Below are 26282 nucleotides of genomic sequence, written 5' to 3' on the forward strand. Positions count from 1 at the left end.
GGTGGGGATCATGCTCCACAGCTAAGCAGTAAGTAACTAAAGCTTCAAGTGTCCTGCTAACAGAGCGTCACCCAAGCATAATCCAGGCCCTGACTCAAATTGACAAGGACAGGTTGGGCTCTGAAATAATCTCTTTAAATAGCAGCAGCCATCTCTTTCAAAGGCACTTCCCCCCCAGCCAGCCCTGAGAGCTGCTTACAGCGCACTGCCTGCTATTTCCCACCCTGGCAGTGCAGGGCTGACACTTCTCACAGGCCAGTGTGTCCCCTGCCAGCAGTGTCCCAGCTTTGCTTTGCACCAGGAGTTACCATGAATTTTGCAGCACAGTTTATCTACTTCAGGGTCTTAAAAAACAGAAGCCCCAGGGAGCGCTACAGGGAAGACGAAGACTACGATCCTTTCTGGCAAAGGTTGGAGAATATTGCTGTCTGACTTAGAGCTAGAGTGCTCCTCTATCCCCCTCAGGGGTCATGGTCAGCCCTCGGGGTCCCCCCAGGGCCAGGCCCACAGACGTGACAACCCCTGGACCCCTCCTGCCTCCTTATGCTGTCGTAGTTGGAGTTTTGCTTCGCCTCGTTGTTTATTTAGTCGCTGTGCTGTATAGGTAATGCTTTCTTTTTCCTTTCCTTAATTCCTTAAAAAAAATCAAACCAAGCAAAAAATCCAGGAAACTGCAATTTTCCATAATCTCCCAGGGTTCTGTGGATATGGGTTGCTCTTGGAGTTACCCACTAGAAGTGGTGGAGATTTTAATATTTTCAGCCCACAGAGTTCAGCTTTTTATTTCTTCATGAGTACGGTATCAAAAATAACCCTCGACAGGACAGTGGACTGCTGAAAATTTATCTTGGGATAGCCCATGTCAGATCCTGTTATTACAATTCTGTGGTTGTCTTTGTTATGGTGCTTATGGTGATCTTGAATTCCTGTTTTCAGACTTGGATGGTGCAGATGGAATTTAAGAGTCATCTAGTGTCCTTGTGTAGCATGGGCTGAGGCTGTGCGCACACATGGCACGGTGGTGTTGTGCAACCTCATTCTTAACCTTTTCCATAGTTTGTTTTTCCCTCCATTTTATTATCCGGACACCACTATTGAGATCACGCTCTGGTTTTGCCAGATGTGGTACAAACAAGGAACAGTTCTCATTTCCTGCATCTCCTTGTCACAGATGTTGTTAACATTTAAGATATAAATTGTTTCAGTGGGCCTGATGCTGTTAATAAAGGGGAAGACAAGGTCTTTGGCACTGTAAAAAGGGCTTACCCAAAGTCACCCATGATATGACCTGTTCTGCAGTGCACTGTGAATCTCCTTTTGGCACAGAACCACTCTTTGCTCTATGTTGAGTTATGTTATTCATTCCTAGTTGGAAGTGAATTTTGGAGATGTTAGTCACCAGAAAACCTCTAGACTCAGAATATATTCAACTTAGGAAAAAGTTTAATTGCTTAATGAGTTTTAGCTGCCAAACTCTGTGCACTGTTGGATAGCTATCATTTGACATTCACAGCTGTGAATGTCCTATAAGAACTTCTGAGAGGGATGGGTCTGTTTGAGGGACAGTTGGTTACCTCTCCTTCAACATTTCCATCATTAGTGCTGTTGTGAATTCCTCTTGCTTTCAGATTCTTTTTCCTAGTGTTTTCTGTTTAGCAGCTGACACCTGCATAGTGTGTATAGAAGAATGGCAATAGATTATGACCACAGATGGAGGCATATATAGTGCTAGGCTCAGGCTCTGGTAAATCTGACTTGCTAAAAGTAAGGAGAGATTTTATCAGAGGTGATAATACAGCTTGGTTGTTTGCTGCATGAGCTTGAGCTTTCTTGGTGTGTGTTGCTGGTGCAGCACCACACAGGTTTGTCAGGCCTGTATAAGATGAATGAAGCTCTAATGGCCTGCTCAGTCTTAAGGCTTGGTTATCATGTAGCTGTCTCTGCTGGATTGTCCCCCAGCATGGTTACTATGCCCCGGCCTCCTTGTCATTACGACACTGACAAACAGCCCTGCGGAAGTCTTAGGCAAGCCACTGGATCTGTCTGTGTCCCAGTTTCCATCAATAAAGTTGAGCTAATATTTGCTGAACTTGTCCTTCTGTTTAGGGGAAGGTGGTGGTGATTCCTATGTGATTTAGTAACAATCACTTTGCACAGGCTTTAGATATATAAAGGTCAGACATGCATTTTATATTTCTATCCTGTATGTGCCACTGGTTGGAGTGATACAGTCTCAAATGGGTGTTTCTAAGTACTAGTATTACACAAAATACTGATAATTCAATGCACTGTCAAAATAATGATAATTCAAGACAGTCATATTTAGAGGGCAGTATTGTCTTTGATTTGTTTTGAATTTATTGTCAAAGAGAGAGAATTGTCAAATTTATTGTGCTCTCTCCCTGTGCCCGCAGGAGTTTGTCACCCTGTAGTGATGGGCAGGGCACTCAGACACTATTGAGTGCATAACCTGGAATTTCTGGTAGTGAAGATGGCATTTGTTATGATCCTTCTTGATACTTTTATCTCAGCAAGCCTCTATTTTTCTAACATTTTTCTTTCATAAAGTCACACTTGCACAAGTTGCTGAGATGCTTTAAAGAATTGCTGCTATTGCAGTATTTGGGTGTATTTGGGAATGGGTAAAAAGGTAGAAGAGGAGTTCAGATTGAATGTTGATGAGCTACTGGAGAAGGGGATTGCAACAAACAAGGAAAATATCAGAGGGGTCTGGGAGGCTCAGGTGGAAAGAAGGGTCAGAGGAGACAGCACTGGGACATGGAATTAGAAGGATTAATGGAGCTGGAGAGGTTCTGGGTAAAAGGGATTTGGATGAGGGAAAGGGCCCTCTCTGTCATATCCTGGAATTGCCTCTTTCTCACTCCTGTAAGAGGAGATCCCAGCCACATTGCAGTCATAACCCAAGCAGATTGCACCTGCAGCAGGCTGCTCACCCTGCCTTGCCCCCTGTACCTGACCCATCTCTGCTCAACACTGAGGAAAGAGGCAGAAGTGGCTTCAAATGGGGTCACCTTTTGCCTTAATAAGTATTCTGAACTTGCAGGTGTAAGATCTGAGCCCAGTTACCTGAAAGCAAATGACAAATCTGTCAAAAGCTGTTTCTTACCAATGTCTTGGTCAGCATGTTCCAGGAAAGTCTTCAGGGAGCCTGAAGGTGATGGCAGCATATAGGTATGACCTTAAGAAACCCCTACACCCAAAACACTAAAAAAGGACAAAATTAAAATCCATATATAGAGAAGATGTGCATATGAGTTTGAAGTGGTATTCAAGTTTAATGTTTTCTGACTGCTCAACTGCACATTTTGCATCACTGTCAGTCCCTCTTTATAGTGAATGTATATCACTGTGAATGCAGATGACAAAAGCTGCTGTAGAAATGACAAAGAAAGGCTGAGTTTTCAGTCTTATATTAAAATTAGTTTCCTTTTGTGAGTTGAATTTTCATCTGGGAACCAGTACATGGGAATGTATGTCCATAATTTCAACTTCATGTCTGCCTCAAAACATGCTGTTGTGACTCATTTTGGAAGTGTAAAAGCTGCCAAATGGGCCGACTGCTGGCATTGGGTACATCTGCAATCAAAATGGCAACACTGGGTCAGGCCAAAGAGCAGTCCTCCTCTGTGTCCTCTCTCTAGGGGTGGCCAGTAACAGAACTGGGAAAAAAATGAAAGCCACCAAAGTCACTCTTTCTCACATGCTTTCATTGGAGTTTGCTCAGGGGCTTCCTGAATCACAGATTAATTCTTGAATGATGTGCGTGTTGGTCACTGCTTCCATTTAGTTGTGCATTTTTTAGAAGCCTGTTTACATTGCTGTTCTTTGTAGAGTCCTCTTGCAATGAGTTCTGTGAGCTAATTATTTTCTCTAAGAAGGGAAATTTTAAATTTTCTACCTCATACTTTAATACCATCTCTCCCTAACATTTGTACTGGGCAGAATTGTGTCTAGTCTTTCACACTTTGCTATTCCCTGGACATGCATGATTTTGCAGATTTTGTTCCTTCAGTTTTACAAGCTGAGGGGATCCAGTGCATCAGTTTAATCTGTTTAGTCTGTTTTGTGGGTGCTGAGGCAGGCAATCTGAAGTGCTTCACCATGGGGACATGTAACTGTCCATCATTGCACACTTGTATGCTTCTCTGTGTAACAAAGGCAACAGTTGTGGTCTTTAGGTATAGCATGCATTATTGCCTTTCATCTTCCCAAAATTATTTTTGCTGGTTTTAATATTTTCTTAGTTTGTTAATATTGCTATTTTTGAATTTTTTCCCTAGTGCTGTTTAACTTGGTGAATATTATCAGTATGTTAAAAAAAAACCAAACTGGAAATAGAAAAATTATTCATTCCAAGTTGTTGCTTTTTATTATTGTAGGAGTACATTTTGGTACATACTGTTTTTGCATTGACTTTGAGATTTTAAAATATGTAAAGCTATCTACTTAAACAAATGATATTTTTTCCTGTGCCTTAATTGTTTATGGAAAGTCTGCATATGGATCTTCTCTTTTTTTTTCCAGTTATGCTGAGCAGCTGTTCTTGAAAAAGTAGGTTTATAAACTGTATTTTCATGTTTGCATTTACTAATCACTTTAAAGGTAAAATGTTGTAATTTATAACCATGTAACAAAGCTTGCCAGCTGGGTGTTTGTTTTATGTCTGGAAATAAACAGACCTTTTAATGAAAACTTGTGACAAGCTCCAAAAAAGGAAAAGCTCCATTTGAAAGGAGCAGTGCTTTATATGCTGGGGTTTGGATTTATATTGGCTCAGATCTTCAGCTGGTGGACCTGGCTGCTGGAGTGAGGGCTGGATTCTGTGACTGTGTTTGAGAAGTCACGTGCTGTGTTTTTGTGAGCACTTGCATGCTTTGCTGCCTGTAAAAGAAATCCATCTGGATCTCTGCCAAGCATGTGGAATGCTTTTGAGGCAAGAAATACTTTTGACCCAACAGGGCCATTAATTGCCCATTTGTGATATGTGATCAAACGTCAGCGCAGTGTTTACCTTGGGAGTTTGAGAGCTCTAGGAGGGTCTGTGGCACATCCAGGTGGGCTCAATATGGGAAAATGTCATTTTCTAATGTAAATGAGACATGTGGGTGTAGAAGAAGAATCAAAGTTATTCTGAAGAAAATACACACAATACATGTATATACAATAGAATTGTATCCCTTGATGAAGAGGCTGCTGACTTTTCAGATGCAAATGTATGATAGTTTTTGTATTAAATATTGAGATGGTAGTAATTCAGCTGTGCTCTAAACCTAACTCAAGCCTGAAAAGCCTATACATATTTTACAGCTGTTTGATTTCTGTTCCTCTTTTCCAATGGCCACAAGGTGCTGTCTCCATTGGAGTCCTGAGCAGATACTCACTGGTCATGGGAGTGGTACTGCACATCAAGGACTGAGAATCTGATTTACTTCCCTCCTTTTTGTTCTGCCACAAAAAGGGAAACCTAAGACTAGGGCAAAAAGTCAATATACCATTTTAGTCTATTTGCAGGTACAAATAATTGACATCACTAGTGTGATGAGGCATTACCATGCACTTGTTCTTTCTCACAGAATCCTGCTTCATTGATAAACCTCTTGTGGTCATCTTTGCATGGGTGTTTTTATAGACTTTTTGATTGCAACAGATGCAATGAAAAACAAGAATTGTTCTTCCATGTCAAATGCCAGTTGGTTAAAAAACTGACCATAAACTCACAAATTTTTGATCTGCCTACTTTTTTTTTACCCTACGTAGACCCCTTTAAACCATTTCCAGTGTAAGAACATAATTCATTGCCAATGCTTGCCAAACATTTTAGACAGTATGTGCAGAAATAAGACATGTCTGTTCTTCCTTTTGGAGTGGTTATGGGAGTCTGTGATATGGAAAATATTTTTCAGAAGGGAGAGGCATGGAATGAATTCTACCAGCGCTGTGGCCTCTTGGGTGCTGCTGGTGCTGTTGTTTTTTGGGGGCTGTGCTGTAACAAGTTCACAGGGAGGCAGTCTGATCTGGTTCTCAGCTTTGCATTAAGCAGACTAATGTGCACCCGAGCTAACACTGGAAGCTTAACATCCTTATGAAGTGTTCCAGCTGTCTAACCCCAGTGGAGCAGAGATGCAGAAAAGTATGGAACAGAGCTCCTTGATAAGTTACTTGATTTGAAAGCAGAATGCCTGGTGTTAGGCTGTATCAGCTTTAAGATAAAGTATTGGGAAAATACTTTAGATCACAAATTTCAATATAAAGAGGTTACAAATGTGTATATATTTTATTTGTCTTAGAAAGTTAGTGTTCTCATTAATTTTAGAGAGAGAAGATCTTGCTACAAAAATTTTCTCCTGTGAAGCTATACAGAATGATGCTGTGGCATATTATTTGATTCTAATAATAAAACATTTTATGTTGCCCATATTGTTATGTGAATTCCTCAGTGGAAAAATTGGAAGTTTAATAGGTGCCAGAGCTACTGGCACAGATTATTGATACCATTAAGGAAATGGATGATGCTGCCCAAAGTGGGCAATTGCTCAAAAAACAGATGTTTCTAAATATTTAAAAATTCTTTGGGAAGTTGCTGCAAAGCATATTATGGTGTTGATCACTGCTGTAAAATGTGCTTTAGCCAGTCCTGTTGATGGATAGCTGCAAAACTTAGACCCAAATTATTTTAGGAAAAAGGTAAATATTTTTTTGGGGGGGTAATGCTGGAATGTCTGACATGATTTAACACATTTGGTTTTAGAAAACCATTTCTGCCAAATAGATGAATAGTGAGTCATGCAGAGGAGCATATACCATCTGTCTAATCACAGCCACAAACCAGGGGTGGTATCAGCTCTTCTCCAAATCACTGGTCTTCTGCTGAATGCTCCCTTTCCCCATAATAATCTCCAAATTCCAAGAATTCCTAGAAGCTTTGCATTTATCTGTCAGTAGAGCTGCAGAATCCTGCACTACTGTCCAGTGTTCCTTGTGGACTGAGCGCTGTGGAACATAGAGTCAGGCAGTTGAAGGCAGCAAATCCTGCTAATTTTTCTGGCAGTGCTGTCTCTCATATGTTTCCTGGGGAAGGAGATTTTTGTGCCATCACATTTCTGCCATATCTACAGAGATATTTACCCATGAAATGTTAACCCACAGATCAGAAGACCTAATTCTTTAGCTCTGTAGGAGGATATAATTATTATACCTTATCTGAGTAATTTTCTTCCCCTCACAAGGCAGTTGATGGCTGTCAAGGGTACACTCTGCAAGTATGCAAGGGCAGAGAGCACATGTACAATGTAGTGGCATTTGTTACTGCTATTAATAGTTTATGGGAATGGTCTGCAGCAGCTCCTTGCCTTTTTTGAAAAAGATAGAATTGTGTACAACTCCAGTTATTCCAAAATTTTTGGAAGCACTGAACTAGGATCATTTCTGGTTGGTTACTGAGTACTAAGGAAGGTCTTGGTGTCCAGACAGCACAGGTTATATATTTCTTATTTTCTTGGGTAGGACAGTTTCACAGTTTGCCCACATGTTAGGTTATTTCTGGCTTTTCTAACAGCTGGAAGGTTACAGTTCCTTTCAGTGCACCTACAGGTAGGTATTGTGTCAGTAGCATCTCATTCTGCCTGTTTGAGGCTTGCAAAGAGCAACTGAGATGTGCATCCTTCTAAAATGCTAAATATCAAGCCTTTAATCATTCAAGCCTTTCTAACAAGTTTCTTTTATTTCATTTCAGGGATGACAATAAAATAAAGAAACAAGACATCCCAGCAGTTTGTGATCTTCACTGCTGTAAGGATGTCCCTGTAAGAAATGGCCTTATTGGGCAGAAGCCACCCTCTATCAACCCTGAGAGACTGAAGGATTTTGGTGAGGAGGATTACCTGAATGGGGATGTGAAGACCTGGGAAATGAAGATAGTGAGCCGGAATGAGGAGTTACTCAGGGGTGCCCTTTCCTGCATCCCTCAGCCAAGCAGTAGGACCAGCCTGGCAAGCTGTAACAGGCTGATTCGGTTTGAAGACATTAGTGCAGCAGCCTTCAAAATCCAGTGTGGTGTTCAGAAAACCCCCTGCATGGTAGGGAATCTTTATGGTTTTGCATTCTCTCAATGTTTCTTTTGATTTGCCTTATGAAAGTCGATCAGAAATGAAGAAAGGGTATGTGTGAATTGCAGCAGATAGATCTGTGTGAGAAGACTCATGTTCATATTAATTGTATTTAACTGTCAATAATAATTTTCTTCTTATCTGTTTACACTAACCTAAATCCTCAAAGATTGCAGTGACCTGTAAACAAAGGATAAACCATATTAGGCATAGACTTAATGCACTGTGGTATTATGCTCCCAGTGAAAAACTCCTGCTATAAGGAACCTCAGTTGGAGGTGGCAGACTACAAGTGCTTGGGTAAGCACTCTTGTGGGAGGGTCTGGTTTGGAACCAGCCCTCTTATTTGGAGGGTTTGAAGGTACAGATTTGCCTTCTCAGTCAGGCCAACCAAGAAGGCTGGATGTGTTCTGTAACCAGGTATTTCTGCCACAGGTGTCTTCAGCAAAATAAGGATGCACACAAACATGTGCACCTGTTGTTGGTGTAGAAATGGCTGAGATACCCCATCAATGTACAAGGTCTGCTAAAGCACAAGAGAAGTACAATGGCAAGCTGTGCTGTATTTCTGTACTTTTTCATAGTGTTTTTCTACCATTGGGAGCTCTTCAAGCAGGCTACTCTGGGTTCTATGGGTGATCTCTTTTCCTTTTGGTGGGTGAAAAGAGGGTCTTTGCCAAATGGCAATTCCTAGCAGCAGTCCCAAATCACAGTCTCAATGAATCCTTGTGGATTGTTTTCCTGGCATGTACAGGGTGAGAATCTTGCAATCTGCTTGGGGTTAGCACTCCCTGGAGTGAAGTGGTTGGGTCCTCAAAGTTCTCCTTGTTCCCATATGATGCCTGCTGATGCAGTGACATCATAACTACTTCCAGTGTGGGTTTTTAGCCCAGCATTCCCAAAATAAGGACAGCTGTGCTTTTTGTAGGACATTACTGAAGAAGTGTCTTGTGTCAAAGGATGTGGCACAAGACATTTTGGGGCTGTAAGGTGGCACAGATGATTTGGCTGGAATGCAGGGAAGTTTTGGCTAGGGTAGAGTTAATTTTCTTCACAGTAGCTGGTATGGGGCTGTGTTTTGGATTAGTGATGAAAATATTGTTGATAAGACAGAGATGTTTTTGTTACTGCTGAGCAGCTCTTACACAGAGTCAAGGTGTTTTCTCTTCCTCACTCCATCCCACCAGTGAGAAGACTGGGGATGTACAAGGAGTTGGAAGGGGACACAGCTGGAGCTGCTGACCCCAATTGACCAAAAGGACATCCTATACCATATGACACCTTGCTCAGCAAAAAAATTAGGGGGAAAGTTGGCTGGGAGCCTGTGGCTCAGGGCCTGCCTGGTCATCAGTTGGTTGTTGGTGAGCAATTGTTTTCAATTGCGTAAGCTGTCTTTCTTGGGTCTTATTTATCTCTCTTTGTTATTTTCCTTTTAATTACATTGTTGTTTTTTATTTATTTATTTATTCTTACTAATTGTTCTTATCCCAACCCATGAGATTTCTCACTTTTACTCTTCCAATTCTCATCTCCCCCAGAGCACAGGGGCAGGGAAATGAGCAAGTGGTAGGATGACATTTAGTTACCAGCTGAGGTTAAACCATGACACCCTTCAACTTAAATAGCTCCTTTCTCCTGGCTGTCCCTGGCAGATTTATGCAACCCAGTTGTATCCCCTTTCTGCATTTACTGTTTCAAGCTAAACAGTTTTACTTTGGTCTCTTTTTATGAACTATGCTTTTAAAATTATCAAAATAGTGGAGAACCTATACCCATATAAAAACCTGTATATTTTACTGTGAAAATCACCCATGGCTGTTGTTATTCAAAGTAATGTTCCTGCAGGAGTTATTAGTGCATTTCATGCACTGTTTCAAAAGCACACAGTGGTGTAAAGAAAAACACAGAAAACCTTTATTTTAACTCATTGTGTAGAGGTAAGAGTCCCTTTCAGAGATATTTGTTTAGACTAAAAAAGTGAGTGTGACTATAATCCATTTAATTGATTGAAGGGAGAAACACTTTGCAGAGGGTGATTCCTAATCTGCAGGTAAAACCATGGATGGAGCATCCTGGTTCCTTAGGCAGGAGTTTGCCTTGGAGCTGAGATATGGCATCATGAGTGGATTGTAACATGTCCAAGAGGTAGTAAGCATAAGAAAACTAGGAACTGGCACCAAGCTGGACACCTGGCTTGGCTACTGATGAAGGAGCTGTGAGGGCTGTGTTGTGTTAGCTTTGTAGATGCCACAGGGAGGCTGTACTGTGTGCTGTACCTTAGACATGGTATCTGTAGTCCTTAGATAAGATCACAGTGACTCAAAGCAAGTCTTACAGGCTGATTCAATGAGTCTTAGGAGGTCACACATCAGGTCAGTTCCACTGCAAATAGCACTGATGCCTGCTTTGTTAGAAGTAGTCGCTATATTTAGGCTATATGAAAAAATCCTCATTTAAAGGAAGACAAAAAGGATAACCTAAAGAATTAAAATCCTGACAAAATTAAAGATCAATATCAATCTAAAGTACACCACCCCTGTTGAGAAAAGTGACTTAATGACACAGTTTTAACTGTAGGAGGCTTAACAACTTTATTATGCACAAGATTCATCTCCTTAAATCCTTTTCTGATTGTTTGCTCTAGAATCCAAAATTCTCTACAAAAACAAGCATGGTATGTGAAGCACTAGTAGTATTTATTTTATAGTGTTCTTGTTCTATTTTACATAGGCATTCTCTATAGATTAGGATGTTTAGGATATAAACTATTATCCTATTAGTGTGCTAAGCACTTTCCATTGTTTCAGTTTCTGCAGCTAGATTTGCGAAGGAGCAGCAAGTGGTAGCTCTTATGTCAGGCTTTTCAGAAGCAAAACAGAGAATCTGGCCCCACCTATGGGTGAGGAACTTAAACATATGCTTGGAAATCTACTAAAAAGCCTTGAAGTGTTCACCTGTAACACGTAGTTTAACTGCATACTTTAAAGCAAGTGTCTGATTCAGATATATTTAATTGATATAAAATCACTTGGAAAATCCTTCGGTCTGGAAACCATGTCAGTGCCTATTAGTGTGTACACTATACATTGTATGTATGACACTGCCAGATACTGCTTGAGAGAAATATTTTGTCATGCTGGTTTTGGAACTGTCTCACTTCATGACTTATCTTAAATGAAGACTTGATCCCCTAAATCACCAGGGCCTCATTTGCTTTGGCAGCCAATAGAGGAGATGGAGCCAATTCTGAAATAGAGCTGCAGTAAGCCTGGGGAGCTGGCACCCACAGGCTTACTGCGGCTCTATTTCACAAGTTACCTTGTATAAAACTCTGGATTTAATGAATATGGTAATAGGAAATTAATATGTTAATACATGCTGGGAGTGCCTTATTATAAAGCTTAACAAATATTTGCCATTAAATTTTTTTAAAAATCACGCACTTGGGCACTGCATCACATGTAATGTGCTTGCTAATTCCCCTCAGCTCAGGCATCATTTCTGTTCCAAACACTAAGTTTTCCAAACAGCTGCTGCTTGCACTTGCAGTCCTGGGAAGTTGTTTTTTATTGTTTCAATTTTTCTTTGAGTAAGAAATGTCTTTACTAATATTCTACTGGCCTTAGGATGCAAAATAGACAACACTCAGTAGTGAGTCAGTGGCAGAAACCATAGCAGAGCCATAATGGGGCTCAAGGTATTTTCTGATGACCTTTGTATCTATCAGATGATGAACGTATTTTTTGGGTAGTCAATATCCAGTTCTGGCAAGTGCTGGAAGCGTGTGTTTTGAGATAATTGAAAATATTTATTTTAATGCTTGTGTTTGAACAGTAAGATCCAAAGCAAGTGCTATTTTCAGAGTTCTTAATGGCACGTGGTCCATATTTCGCTGCTGTGAGCTTGAAAATCACTTCCATAAAGCAGAAGGACCTGGTAGGTAACAATGCTCTGTTCTGAATGAAGAACCAGAAGATGAATTTTGCTTTTTAGAGCTCATATATAGCAATAGAATTCATGCCTAAACTGGCTGCTGCTGATGTGTGGAAGTTTTTTCTTAGTAGTAGATATATTGACATAATATTATTTATCTGCTCCAGTATTCTAGGCTATCCAAGCAGTATGGAATGGACATCTACCTGAAGAAGGAGTTCCTCCAGTACACAGGCTCTGTGAAGGAACGAGGTGTACTTTACCTTCTGATGTCATTGCCTCAGGTATAGCAAAATGTCAGCATTCAAAAAGGAGTAGAGTAGCTCTGCTTCATGAAAATGGAGCAGAGTTGAAGATAAATTTACCTCTAATCTCCATGGAATCACAGTGTTTCTTGTCTTTAGAATCATTGTACTGAACACAGTATGTGAACAGAGATAGGTCTGAATGTAAAATACTACTTTATTTACAATTGGCTGATCTGCTGGTGGAATTCTTAATGTTTGAAACAAAAGCTTGCAAAATGGAAACATCAGCATTTTCCTGTGGCATTAAGATGCAAGTGTTTTTATGTGTACTGTAGTTCTGATGTGTTGAAACCACCAAACTGATGAGCAATGATGAAATTGAATTACAATTAGTGATGACAAAGATCTAGATCACCAATTGATTTTGTAATGAATTTCAGTTTTCTTACATGAATAGCTTGTTTATCATTTGTCATAGGAGATTATTGCCATTGTCACAGGAGTCTCTGCAGTAATAATTGTTAAAATAGGCATGAGACAGCAGCTCAGAGCAGTGGTTATTCCTGCCTTTCGTAATAGTATAAATGAAATCTTCTCTTAAAAGGAAGCAGAAATGAAATAATTTCATACAGGCAGAGCAGAGATATATGCTCTGAGGGACCAGCTATCGGCTCTTCTGTGATCAGCTGGAGTTTTTCAGCTCTTTCCCATGGAACCCAGAGGAGTGCAGGCTCAGGGATTGATCTTGTGCTGTTTTAGCTTTGTGTGTAAATCTGAGATCACACCAGCCACGCATACAGTGTACCATAATATCACAATTCAATCTGCTAGTAAAGGGAAAAAGGGAAGCCAGATCATTAGAACGATCCAGGATCATATGGGACAGCTATGTGACCCTGTCTAATGTGCAATAACATCCCTGTTTTCAGGAGCAGCAAAGAAAAGGGGTGATCGTGGCCTCAGACAGCAACTTCTCCATGGCTGTTGCTCACCACGCCTCAGAGCTCCGTGTGCCCGTGTTTGTGATCCTGTGCACCAGCACGGCCCCGGCCCGGGTGAGGATGTGCCGCGACTACGGCGCCATGGTCATCTCCTACGGCACCACGGCCAAGGACTCCCAGCTGCACGCGCGGAGGCTGGCACAGGAGAATGGCTACCTCTACCTGGAAGAGTGAGTGACAGCAGGCACATTAGAGACAGCTCATTAGATACCTGCACAACTCTGCAAAAACAACCAGTTTCATTAAAATGTTATCACCGCTCATGCAAGTGCTCCTCTTGCCTGGAATATGGACAGTTATGTGTTCCCCGGCACAAATCACATCTTTCTGTAACAGTTGGGGATGGAGACCAAAATGAAACACACTTCTCTGCCCCTCAATTAGGCAAACTCTGATTTCTATGAGCTTATATGATAGAGACTATAGTTTAATTCTTTAGTAACTCTGTCAGAAAGCATTTAGGCTGGTGTTCATTTCTAGTCTCTGTGTTTGAAGTTAGGTGGATAAAAGTTAATCTTTGATGCAAATTGTTCAGTTGGAAAATGTAGAGCAAGAGAAGGTTAATGCTCAAAGATTTTCACATATCTGGTGTGAGGAACAAAACTGATAATGTCTTGAAAATGTGATTAAGAGTGTACTTCACACATAAGCTTAAAGCAGCTAAGGATGAGCATAAATCTAAATTTGAACTATTTGAGGTCACTGGACAAAGCAGATTTAACAAAAACATAAATAAGACAGGCAAAAACACTTAGAATTCCTACCTTTTCCCTTTTCTCTTTAATCTATAGCCTCTTATGCATTCCCTCTCTGCCCTGCCCCTTTTTTAACGTTTCTTCAAGAAAGATTTCTAAAAGCGCAGAGGAGTTAATCATTAACAGTGGTCCCTCTGATACCCTGAGCTGGAATGTTATCGTCCCCCTGCCACTGCTGCTTCTGTGCAGGCTTCATCCCTCTCCTGGTGTTTGTATGGCATCTCCTGCAGGGAGTGCCTGTTCTCCTCCAGCTCCCAGGCACTGCTGCCTCAGACACACTAATGGTGAGGGGTGTTGCCTGGGAAGGAGATCCCAGGATGAGCAGAACAGAGGAAGTCCTCAGTTCTTTCCCAGCTGGTGTATTGGGAAGGCAGTACTACAAACTGTACTGTTCAATTCCTCTGCTAGCTCTGCCAGCAGCCAGTGATACACAGGGCTGGTTCATGGGCCTGGTCTGCTAGCATGGGCACAGTCTTGTCCTAGACTGGGATTTTCAATGGGGAATGAGGTGCCCTGAATCCCAATGAATTTTAAACACTTTTAAGCTCCTTTGAAAACCACAGTTTTCCATAACTTGGTGATTTCCAAATTTCTGTCAGCCATTTTTCAATTGATGTGTTAACCTCCAGCTGACTTGCATCAACTATCACGTTCACACAAAAGAACTAAATTATTTAATTGTAATTTGATGTTTAATCTTCCCCTCATCCCTAAATAATGATTTCAGTTACATAAGGTAGATAATCTTCAGGTTCATGAAGCTCCAGGGACAATGCATGTGTAGAACTTCAGCATCCAACACTGAGGAACTCTAAATGTACACACTGCCATTAATAATACTAAAGCACCCTAATTTAATTCAGGTTTCAGGTTACAAGAAACAAGTTGTTCAATCTGTGACTGTATTTAATTAAAACCTCACAGATGCAATTTTTCACTAAAAAAAAAAAAGGAAACCCCCCCACTTCAATTGTGAGGCTTTTCATAATGGGATATCTGAAAAATATTTTGTTACATGTAGATCTGGAGAGATTTCCCAGTGTAATGTATACCTTTATGGATAGCCAGTGTTCTCCAGTGTGGGTCTGACACACATTCTTGTCACTTGCCAAAGCTGTTTGTAAAATACCAGCTGAGCTCCCAAGTGTTAGAATGGAACTTCCACAATGTCACTGTATTTCAGTTTAATTCTAGCTTGGATACAATCCCAAGCAATTTGGTCTCTGGGTCTCCTCACCCAGGAATTCCTTCTGCCCTTCCTGAAGCAGAAGGGTTGGGTACGTGACTGGGCTGGGCTGTGCCTGCAGCTGGGTGTGTCACTGTCAGCTCTTCCCATTGCAATTAAAATTCTGTGTCATGAAAATGACCATGCAAGAATTCAAATAGATGGAGGACACTTTTTACTCGGTTGCAACTTCCTGGGGAATCCCAGGAAGGAAATGTGATTTTTCAAATTGGAATTCAATAATTTAGTCAGCCTAATTGCTGCCTAGGTGTCCTGAAATTTTTACTAACTACAGGGGCTCAGGACCTCATTATAAATGCAATGTGACTATTGCCAATAACTAACTCAGTACCTCTGTGAGAACCATTCCTTTGTGAATGAGGGAGGAAAGGGTGCTGCAGATTGAATAACACACCTTCCATCCTTGAGAGCCCATTTTTTTTCTTGTGTAACTCCATATCTAAATGCTGATCAAACCTGATTATTTCTGATCTGGTTAGTCTGTTACTCTATCCAACAGACTCTGAGTTCTGTCCTTGGAACAGATAGGAACAGAGCCTTCTAGCTGCCACACCAAAACTTCATTGGAAAACTAAAGCCTGACAGCCCATCTTTGACTGCTGATGTATCACACATTTCAGAAGGCAAATATCCAAGTTTCTGGCTCTGGCTCAAAAATGCTTGTTTCAGTCTACAATCTTTAGATTTATCTGCCCTCTTCCTTCATTTTGCTTCAATAGCATATGATATATTTTTTACTTTCAAAAAGCAGAAGTTATCAATCACAATGCAAAGAAATTTACCCATTTTATTATAAAAGCTGATGGCTGATCAGTGAACTGATGTTTCAACTGGATGTTAGCAAGGAAAACATGGTCATCTGAAATACTGATTCAAATTGTTAACAGCTCTCCATGTTCAGAGCAGTTTTATTTGGTCAGTTTTCAGTTTTTAGAGAGGCTTTATTCCTTCAGTGAATATCCCAAGCTTTCATTCCCTTTTGCAGGTCCCCTTGTACCCCATGTAACTATGGCAGGGGTAGCTCCACAAACTTGGATCTGAATCTTATTTGGCAATAAGTCTCCAGAACTGATCAGGAGGCCAGTGATATATTTTGTCACATATAAGGAGGAGGAGAAAGCTCCTTCAGTGTCTTGATAAGGACAGTAAATACAAGGATTCAGTTACTCATTCCACTACGATTTCTTGCCTTTGTCTTTGGCTGTGCTACAGGAGTGGATGTTCGTTAATTCTATCCTTTCTTATGTAGTTATATAGACCCTTGCCCTGAAGAATTTTCTGTGAGGTAACTTCTCGAGGGCCTTGGTCTCCTCCTTGCAGGAATTCTGTGCTACTACACTGGGCCTCTCTGTGCCTGTCTAACAGGTACAGTAATAAAAACAGTTTCCTAGTACCCATACATCCTTGGATCAAGTAAATCAAGTACAGCCATTTGCTCTGCAATTCTGTTTGCCAGAAAAAGCAGAATGTACAGAGAGCTCATATTTCTTTTCTTACATGTAGTTCTACATTTACATCATTGCTAACTTGTAAATAAAATGCAAACCAGCTTTTAGAAATAGATCCAAGTCAGTCATGACTGTATAGTGGAGTTTTCTTCATTTTTTTGATGCTGCTTGTCCCTATTATTTATACTACTTTTGCCTGAAAGTATTTTACCAGTAAATATTTTGGCATGACTAAATACTTTGCTTAATGGAAAGGTATCAGATATTGGCCATGGACTGTGGAAAGACAACTCTAGCAATGTCTTTGATATTTGTGAGGCTGAACACACTGCTTAAATCTCATGAAAATTTCCATTCATAACACTAAATCCACTGATAAGTAAAGAGGGGATTTCTTTTTGAGGCTTTGCTTATAGTTCAGACTGCAATGTCTAAAATTTATGAAGCTGAAGGAAGTGATGGCAATGGAAATATGACTTCTCCCTGCCAGTTCTGTAAACCCCTGATAACAATGGGAGTTAAGTGCTCTTCAGTCTGAAGACTCTTTGAGGGGCTTTTCTACAGCACAGGTTTTCTCCCAGTAGGCAGGAGCAGGCTATAGTCCACCTGACGGCACCGTCCTGCTGCATCACCTCCTCCCCTCATGTGCTGCTGATTTACTCACATTTATCTTTTTCTGCTGAACAATGTCTTGAAAATAGTAGATGGAATTGTTATTCCTGCACTGACTTCTGCTGATGTGTGCCCTTCCTTCCCCCAGGGAGGACAGTGCTGTGTACCTGTCAGGCCTGGGGACCGTGGGGCTGGAGATGTACGAGCAGGTGCCAAAGCTGGACGCGGTGATTTTCCCTGCAGGAGGCCACTGTGGCTTGCTGGCAGGGTCAGCTGCTGCACTCAAACACCTCAACCCACATATTTCTGTAATTGTAAGTTGCCTTTCACCTATTAAGCATTGTGTTTGGGTGGCTTTCACCACAGCTGTTTACAAAAGACACTGGTATCTAGTGACACTTACAGAGACTGCCTGCGCTGGGGACAGGAACTATCTGATCCCATGGGCTTTGCCTCAGAGAAGACCCTGTAAGAACCAGGGAAGTTCCCGTCCCTTGGCTGTTTGGCTGGATTTAAGAGAGAAGTGTGGGAAGACTTTTCCTAAGCAAATAAAATCCAGTTCTGTGTTTTGAAATAAGTTCTTACTGGAAAGATTTGGTCCTAAGTAAGCCACGGAATAAGTTTAGTGGTAGCACGGTTGTTTTGACACTTGAAATTGATTGTTAATTTGAAGAGGAAATTTCTGTAGATTTGACTGTCTACTTTGGTAGCAACTTCTGTTACAACTGGTTCAATAAAAAAGTGACAACCTCTCTCTTCCTCAGGGAGTTGAATCAGAAAGTTTCCCAGTATTGCAACAGTCCTTAAAAGCTGGCCACCCAAATGACGACCAGGCCTGCAACAATCATCACTTCTATGGAGGTGAGAAGTGCAATATTCTTTTGGAGGTAAAATAAAGGTTGTAACAGATTTCTCCAACTATATAATTTTCTTATTATTTCAGTTCAAACATATTTTAAGGGATTTCTCTGAAGAGTCAGAATTTAGTTCAAGCTGTAAGAGCAACTTCTGCCACATTTTCCCCCACACCCTGATGGGGTAAAATATTATTTCCAGTGCACATAAATACTTAGAAATATGAGAGTATTTATCTGAACATTGTGCTCACACACAGCATCTAAACCAGTGAAGTCAATGGGAAAGCCCTTGTGGAAAAGGCAGGAAAATGATGCAGTGCTTAAATATTTAGACACAAAACTGTTCTCAGAACAAAAGTGTTTATAAATGGTAGAGTTGTTTCCTTATCATTTGCTCAAAAAACCTCATCTGTTAAGCAATTTAAGAACGTTCTCTTTGCCTGATGTTCAAATCCCTGGAAGTTTTGGATTAAATGGGACTTTTGTAAGAAACTTCTAATTTCTCTTGGCTAGCTCTGCCTGTGTCTGCACTCTTAGCCATCTGTCCTGCTGGAGCTAACAAGCCCAGTACCATGCTTGGGTCTCCTCTCCTTCAATCATCCTTGAACAGTGAAAAGCAGTGGGCTGCAGGGTCACTCTCACACTGCAACAATGCCAATGAAGTATCAGAAGTTTCTTGAAGGGGTCCAAAATGGCAAAATTTCTTGTGAGAGTTTTTCTTTCATTACCAAACACATTCCTGTCACATGAAAAAAATCAAGCAACTTAAGGTCATGTAACAGCAGTGTGCTGCACTCATTAAGGGCACAAACCAGCCAGGACTCTAAAAAAATGTCGAATATGTCTAAAGCAGCCAACTTCATATTTTTGTCTTTTGAAATCTGCAGATGTGAGTGGAGTTTGCTTTGGCAGCAATTCTTTGCAGCTGACTGGGAAGCTTGTGGATAAAGTTGTTGCTGTGAGGTAGGTGAAGAAAAGCCGTGAAATGAATAATACTGGATGCATGTTGTTGCATGTGAAAAATGCAACATGCAGACTGGGGGTCTGTGGGGATGGGGGTACCTTTCCTTCCAAGAGAGGCACTGAAGACTTTCAACCCAGACCCACAAACCATAGAAATCACAGAATATCTCAAATTTGAAGAGATCCGTGAAGGATTATCAAGTCCAACTCCCAGCTCCTCACAGGACTACCTAAAACTAAGTGATATGACTAAAAGTGTTGTCCAAACTCACCCTTTGGCCAAAATTTCACCTACCAGCATTACCTGGTCGTGCTCTGGATGTAAAACTTGTCTTTGTGTTCTACAACACTTGAAGGCAGCCCTTGACAAACCTCTTCTAAATCTTCACAAAAAGGCCACATTTGTGGAATATACTTACTACTAAGATTTAAGTAATGTTTCTAGTAAAAAGCCAACCTGTCTTTCAGTTAATAATGGGTCTGAGATGTACATTCACCCCCAGCAGCACAGCATTCTGTAACACCACCTTGGCATCACATGTGTCTGGGTGGGTGGCAAGAACCCAATTACCCATAAATGTGTTATCTTCTGCTTTTGGGAGCTCTTGATTTGATTTGTTTTGACCCAAGTCTCTTGCTTTCAGGGAGGAGGACATCCTCATTTCAATGCTGAGGCTGCTGGAGTACGAGCGAGCCACGGTTGATGCAGAAGGGGCCATTGGGCTTGCAGCACTGGTGGCAGGGAAGCTGCCTGAGTTGAAGGGTAAAAGGTACAGCAGCTACTGCGAACAGGGAACTGTGGCAGAAACATGGGACTGAGCACCCTGGTCCTAGGAAATGGTGAAAATCTCCTTGTTCTGTGGGTGACCAGGCAGTTCCTGCCCCTGAACTGGCAAGGGGCTCATCGGTGGCAGAAAGCTCAGACTGACTAGACTGGTCACAGGTGGTAAGATTGTGCTGAACCAGACAGATGCCAGCCTGGAGACCTGAGACATCTTGTCCCTGACACATCTTGTCCCCGACACATCTTGTCCCCTTCCTCAATTCAGATACCTGGGGAAAGGCAGTTAGAGCTCCACGAGGCATTGTTGCACCTGCCAGGACAGTGTGCGGCCCTTGTCAGCCTGTTGTCTCCTCTTACTTCACCTGTGGAATCCAGCCCTGTCTGTGGTGGGACAGGAGCTAGGCTGCCTGCTGCAGTGACCCAGTGGCACCTGCCTCCCAGTCCTGAGAACTGTCCGCACAGTCAGAGGGATTATCCTTGTGCTTGGTGTTCAGCGTGTGGCCGAGTGCTGCCTTGCCTCTCAGCTTGAGGACTCAGCACTTAAGTGGATTGAGCCTTGGCTCAGGTCATAGTCCAGAATGTATTTAAACATACATGCCCTCAAGACAAAATAAGATTTCTAGTGCAGAGGATTGTACACTAGAATTCTGCTGAGACAATTCTTCAGAAGAGGCTGGCGGTGCACACAGAGCAGCAACACATTTCAGTCCAGCTAAAATAAAAGGGAAAATGCAAAGAGGGTGGGTTTGACTCTGCAGAGAGAGGTTTTCATAGACTAATCATGTGGCTCTTCACTTGCACTTCAAACATTTCTGCACTCATTTTTCAGGGTTGTGATGAATTTAATCAATGGTTACAGAAAGCCTTGAACATATATTTTGTCTGATCAGTAAGAGGCTGAAACTTAGAACTTCCAGGTGAGAATTATGTCAAATTCTTAAAACTTGAAACCTAGACCTGCAGTTGTCCAGCTAATTATCTCTAACAAATCTCAAATCTCCAGGAAATGAGAAATGAAAACATTTCAGACCAAGTAATCCAGGCAAATTATAGGCCTCCCCTACCTGCTCACAATGGGTACTGAGGCAGGAGCCCTCTAATCTGTAATACTTATTGAGGGGAGGTTCTAGCAGACCTTAGGCTGATATTGGCACAGTCTTTATGATTTATAGTTCCTTTACACAGGCAAGTGCTAATCAAAACTCCTGTTTTTCTGTCTGTTTTCAGAGTGGCAGTTGTTATATGCAGTGGAAACCTGGAATTACATTTGCTGCAACAGTGCATAGCTCGTGCCCTGACCCTGGATAACAGAGTGTGCAGATTTTCCCTTGTGCTTTCTGACTGCCCAGGAGACATGTCAAAGCTACTGGAGATTTTGGCTCGGGAGGAAGCAAGGTAAATCACACTAATAGCTGGGAAATATAATCACAGATTAGCACAAAGATTATTAAAGATTGGGAAATGTTTCCAGACATCTCTGAAGCCAAGTCTGTAAGTAATTAATTAATGAAAGGGATTTTTTTCTTGTTATGTTGCAGAAAAGTTTTTATTTCCTTCATTTTTGTTCCAGTCTGAAAACACTTTTGTAGCATACAATTATGTCTAATTCAGAAAGAAAGAAAGATATTTACTCTCCAAACACTTTCAGGAACTGTTTTGCAATGGCAGGGGATTGTTGTGATCTCTAATTTGTCCCTTATTTGATCTAGGGTTTTGGATATCAAACAGGAACGCACATTTGTGACATCTGAGCTCTTCACTGTCGAGGTAAGAGGAGATGCAATTTCAGTTTCTCTCATAGTACTGGCCTCCCCTGGTTTATTGTTTCCCTGTCTCTTTATGCCTATGTTGAAGAAGTCCAACAGAGTGTGCAGAGTGTCAGAGATGATTCCCTCTGTGTTGTACAGCTTCTTGCCAAACACTTAGCAGGCATATAAATAACACAGGACCGGTTTTACTTGCTGTTGCAACACCCTGGTGAAGTACTCCAGGTGTTGCATTGCACTGTTGCTGGTATGAACCCTCCAGGTGCTGGAGGAGGTGAGCAAGCTGCAGCATCCATCCAGAACTTGAAGATCCAGCTGTGTAGGCTGGCTGTAATTGTCTGACATGTTTGCCTTAAAGCAATGTAGAGAACACCCTTACTCTTAAGGAATCCTCATTTGAAACTAGGGACTCAGTTTTGTTTCTTGGCCACCAAGAGCACAGAGGGAAGCCATTATTCCTTTGTGGAGTATTGGATGCAGAAATAGTGAAGAGGTGTTACCAGCTAATGGTGTCTCTTAAAAGGACCATTTTTCTCATGATGCATCTCTTATTTCAACTGGTTTGGCAAAGGTGTGGTCCTACTGATTTCATGCTATTGCTGTCCAGGTCCAACCTGACTTAGTTTGTGAAACCCCAGGTGGAAGTCAAATTAGAGATGTTTGCTAATCAGGCTCATAATTGGGGTGCAGAAGTGTTACTGGGTAAGCAATCTCTTTGATTTTGGCCTTTAAATTTAATTTCCTACCTGGATGCAAAAGCCTGCTCAATATTTTCACTTGCAGATATAAAGAAGAGGTAGATTAAAGATCACTATGGTACATGATATCATCAATACTCTCAAGCATGTAGGACTTAACCCACATTGTTCTGCAGTGTGCCATAATGATAGGCCAGCTTTGGCTGATTTGGAGATAGTGTGACGTTGCACGAGGTGCAGGAGGTGGATAAATCCCTCTGAATGACCACCTTAGCTCTGGAAACCTTTTTCACTGAAGGTTAGATTCAATAAAGCCTGTAACTCTTATAAAGTTTTCAATGCCATTTTTATGGAGTGCGGCTTGTAGTTTTTACTAATGCTATTAAGCAAATCAAATGAAATCTATTGTCTTAGGTGTTTCCTTTTTTTGTTGGTTTTGGTTTTTTTTTTAGTTTTTAGTAAATACAGGCCCTGAAAACTGCCATATACTATTGTCTGCCCTTCAAACACAGTGTAATTTCACTTCAAGAATCTGACAGTGTTGTACAAAAGAGTAGAAGGGAGGAATTTGCATCCTTGAATAATTTAATTGGATATTGGATTTGCATGAAGGCTTTCAACCAGTCTGGGAGAGGCTATTGAATAATTAGATGTGAAGTACTAAGTAGTGACCCAGACGTACAGACCTCTGCAGGCAGCTCTGTCTAGGGATTTCTAGAGAAGTGTGAAGCTTTCTTTGAAAATTAAAACAGGTGTAATCAAAAAGGGTAAAATACAGAGTTTATATGTAAGCATCCAAATGAATTTGCTCTATCCAGGTACAAGAAAAAGCACCTATTTTCAGAGTAAAGCTAATACCTGTGAGGGATGTTTTGGTTTTTTCTTTGTTGTTTCTAAGAGCCAAAGACCTGTGTCATCAAAACATTTTAAGCATTTGCGATATAAATTATAGCACATAAAATAAGGTATGAATTTAAACCTGATCAAGAACCAAAATTACCACCCTGTGCTGTACTGGCAGTAATAACAAGAAAGGCATTGCAGCTATACCCATTTCATTCTGACTTTAATGTGTACCTTTGACTGTGGAGGTAGATTAGGTGTTTGACAGGACAGAGCAGTGAGCATAGATGCTGATTTGAAACACTAAATCTGTCCTGTCAAGATTATTGCCTTAGTATTATCATCCTTTTAGATGTACCCTTTTATTTCTAACAGAGAGAAACTTGGCTTCTAGTCACTTATCAGGATGATAGAGCTGCTTTGGTTGGGTTTTTTCATTCTAGTGAAATGCCTTTCTGGGTTAGTGTTTGTTCATCTAGTGCCCACTTGGAACGCTCTGTGGGAAGATCCTTGTTGATAGTCTGATTTCATGAAAAAGTAAGGACTTTCTAAAATGAAATTTTATGTTCAATCTACACTTCTGGGGAAAAAAAAACTTTTGGAACATTTTACTGGTAAAAATAAGATTTTTTTTCCTTTACTAAAAAATAAGGAAGGGATATGTCTGTATTAGAGTAAAAAGTGCCTTGTGCAGAGGGATCAGCTGCTTGTGTTTCATGGAGTATTATGAGAGTTTGTTTAGGATTCTGCCTGTTCATACCTCCAGTTTAGATTCTCTTCCCTTGTGACTCATTCTGGATTTCTTTCTCACTGAGGACTACACCTTAATTCAGTCTTACCTGACTGGTTAGGAAACTACTTCCAAAGTCCCTACATTGAAATAGATAACTCTTAGAAAATCAGGCAAATAACCAGTCTGGTAGGCTTCACATTTTACACCTGTTGAAGGAGGTTAGATGACTGGGAATATCTGGACAGGAAAAAGATCTGAGCTAATGAAATAATCATCTGATATCACCAGCTAAGTGGATACAGATATCTGAAGGACTACCCAATTAATGGGAGGAAGCTACAACTTGCTTCTGTGAACTTTCTCTGTTCTCCATCAGTAATATTCCTCAGATTCAATTGGGACAATTTATCACTTAAATTGCTTCCATATGTAAACCTCTTTAAAACCATTTGAGTCCCTTTAATTTCATGATACTATTGGCTCAGAGAGAAGTCAATGGACAAAATCAATAAGCAACTTAATAAGGTAAGGACATTCTTTGCTATGAAGTAGTTCAGCAGCTTGCCTGCTTAATAAGTGTATAATTTTTGGACTGGGGCAACCTAGTTGAAAAAAAATATCTTTGAGCTCATCAATTTTCTAGAAAAGTCTTCTCATCACTGAAACTCCAGCATAATCAAACTGGCAGATCCAGGAGGGTTCTGTAAGGTTTTGAATTGCCCCAGCAGCTTTTCAGTGGGTGGCAGTGCTCCCTCTGAGCTCACTCCTGTCTGGCATTATGGGCTGTCTGGTCTGTTCACTTCAGACCTCTTGGGAGCTTCACTGTGCTGTGGTTTTGAAGAACTTGGAAGAGACTGCCTGTAAAAAGAACATCCACCACACTACTTCTTCCTCTTGTCTGTGCATGAAAATGCTAAATCATAGATCAAATATTTCCTTTTCTTTTCAGTAACATTACACATTCTCCCAGTGGTGCTGAAATTCCTGGCTTTGTGTGGCATAGTGCCTGTTTTTCTCATACAGTTCATTCACCTCAGGCCAGAACTCAATGAATTATTTTAGTCTGCTCTGGTCAATTTGAATAAATTCGTTTGGGCCGACTTGCATTCTGTAAAGGATGGAAGGGAATATTTTGGATTAGAGTTCCCAGCTGCCAACATATTGCCTGTTCTTGCCCTGTGCAGCAGATACACAGGAGCAGGCAGCTGTGCAGCTCAGATGTGCAGAAGGATGCTATCATTCCCAAAGCATTTCCTGCATGACCCTGGCAAGGCTCTGTTTCCATGTTCCATTCCCCAACTGCAGAGTGGAGACACTGGGAGTGGGAAGCTCAACACTCCATTTCTTCTGAGGCTCTCCAGAAGAATTTGGTGATGTTCTTTAAGGCATTCCCCAGCAGACTGTGGCACAGGGCAGCCTGGCCCAGCTGGAGAAGGAGAGGCTGCCCTGGGAGGGTCTGAGTGTTCCTGTGGGTTATTACCTGCCTTACGTAACGCGGCTGCAGCTTGTTCCTGCTCGTGCTCACCCACCTGAGTGCCCCAAGTGCCAAAAGATAAGGGCTCAGCTTGCACAACCGGCTGACAGCTGCTGCACTCTTTCTCAAGTGTTCCATTGCTCTGACCACGAGGACAGTCTGGCAGCTGATCCCCAAACCATCAGCTGAGCTGTTGTTACCAAATAATCTGTAATGTGAAGTAATCTACACTGAGTGTTTACCAAATAATTCAGAAAATTGCCCAGTTGTTGATTTTTTTTAAAAGAAACCCCCTTTTCTAAATATAGAACAGAAAGCAGTGTATATAAATCAAGTTTTCATTCTTAACTCCAATGACTTTCCTGCAAACAAACCTATAATGTTGCTAAATGTGATGTATCAGGAATACTGAGTTATGCAAGAAGACTTAGATGCATGAATACTGAGACTTAGATCATGAATACTAAGTTATGCAAAAAGACAGTTTAAGATGACTAATATGATTTCTAGAATTAAAGAAGCAGAATACAGAGGTTCAATGGATGATTCACAGGCATAAAGAACTGCACTGGTTATTTAGGATTAGCTTAACATGGAGCCTGGAAAAGCACAAAAGACTGAAATGTACTGATTCAGCAGTACTACTCACATTTCCTCTGCTCTCTAACATTGGCTCAGCATGTCCACCCACTGTTTTTATTTGCACACACAGCCTACAGATAGTAGGCATCAGGGAGCTGATAGGCATGCCAATTTCATTTTTAAAATCTAGGAAAATATTATCTAAAAGGTGAA

At 41.1% G+C, this 26282-nt stretch overlaps 1 protein-coding gene across 2 annotated transcripts in view; it reads left to right on the plus strand.

The window, feature by feature from the left end:
* The first annotated feature begins 252 nt into the window (after nucleotides 1-252).
* The window catches only part of LOC102038611 (L-threonine dehydratase catabolic TdcB-like), a 29226-nt gene continuing 3196 nt past the window's right edge, over nucleotides 253-26282 (plus strand). The window contains exons 1-11 of one of the 2 annotated variants that reach the window (XM_031063644.1): nucleotides 253-410; nucleotides 4546-4572; nucleotides 7754-8096; nucleotides 12227-12343; nucleotides 13237-13478; nucleotides 17518-17683; nucleotides 18134-18230; nucleotides 19114-19189; nucleotides 19834-19959; nucleotides 21201-21368; nucleotides 21683-21740. In XM_031063644.1, the coding sequence (XP_030919504.1) occupies nucleotides 310-410; nucleotides 4546-4572; nucleotides 7754-8096; nucleotides 12227-12343; nucleotides 13237-13478; nucleotides 17518-17683; nucleotides 18134-18230; nucleotides 19114-19189; nucleotides 19834-19959; nucleotides 21201-21368; nucleotides 21683-21740 (1521 nt within the window). In that variant the 5' untranslated portion in view covers nucleotides 253-309. Of the gene's footprint in view, nucleotides 411-524; nucleotides 605-4545; nucleotides 4573-7753; nucleotides 8097-12226; nucleotides 12344-13236; nucleotides 13479-17517; nucleotides 17684-18133; nucleotides 18231-19113; nucleotides 19190-19833; nucleotides 19960-21200; nucleotides 21369-21682; nucleotides 21741-26282 lie in introns of those variants that run through there. The other variant, XR_004082565.1, reaches the window with a different exon arrangement.

This window comes from Geospiza fortis, unplaced genomic scaffold (assembly GCF_000277835.1).
Source record: "Geospiza fortis unplaced genomic scaffold, GeoFor_1.0 scaffold130, whole genome shotgun sequence".
NCBI lineage: Eukaryota > Metazoa > Chordata > Aves > Passeriformes > Thraupidae > Geospiza > Geospiza fortis.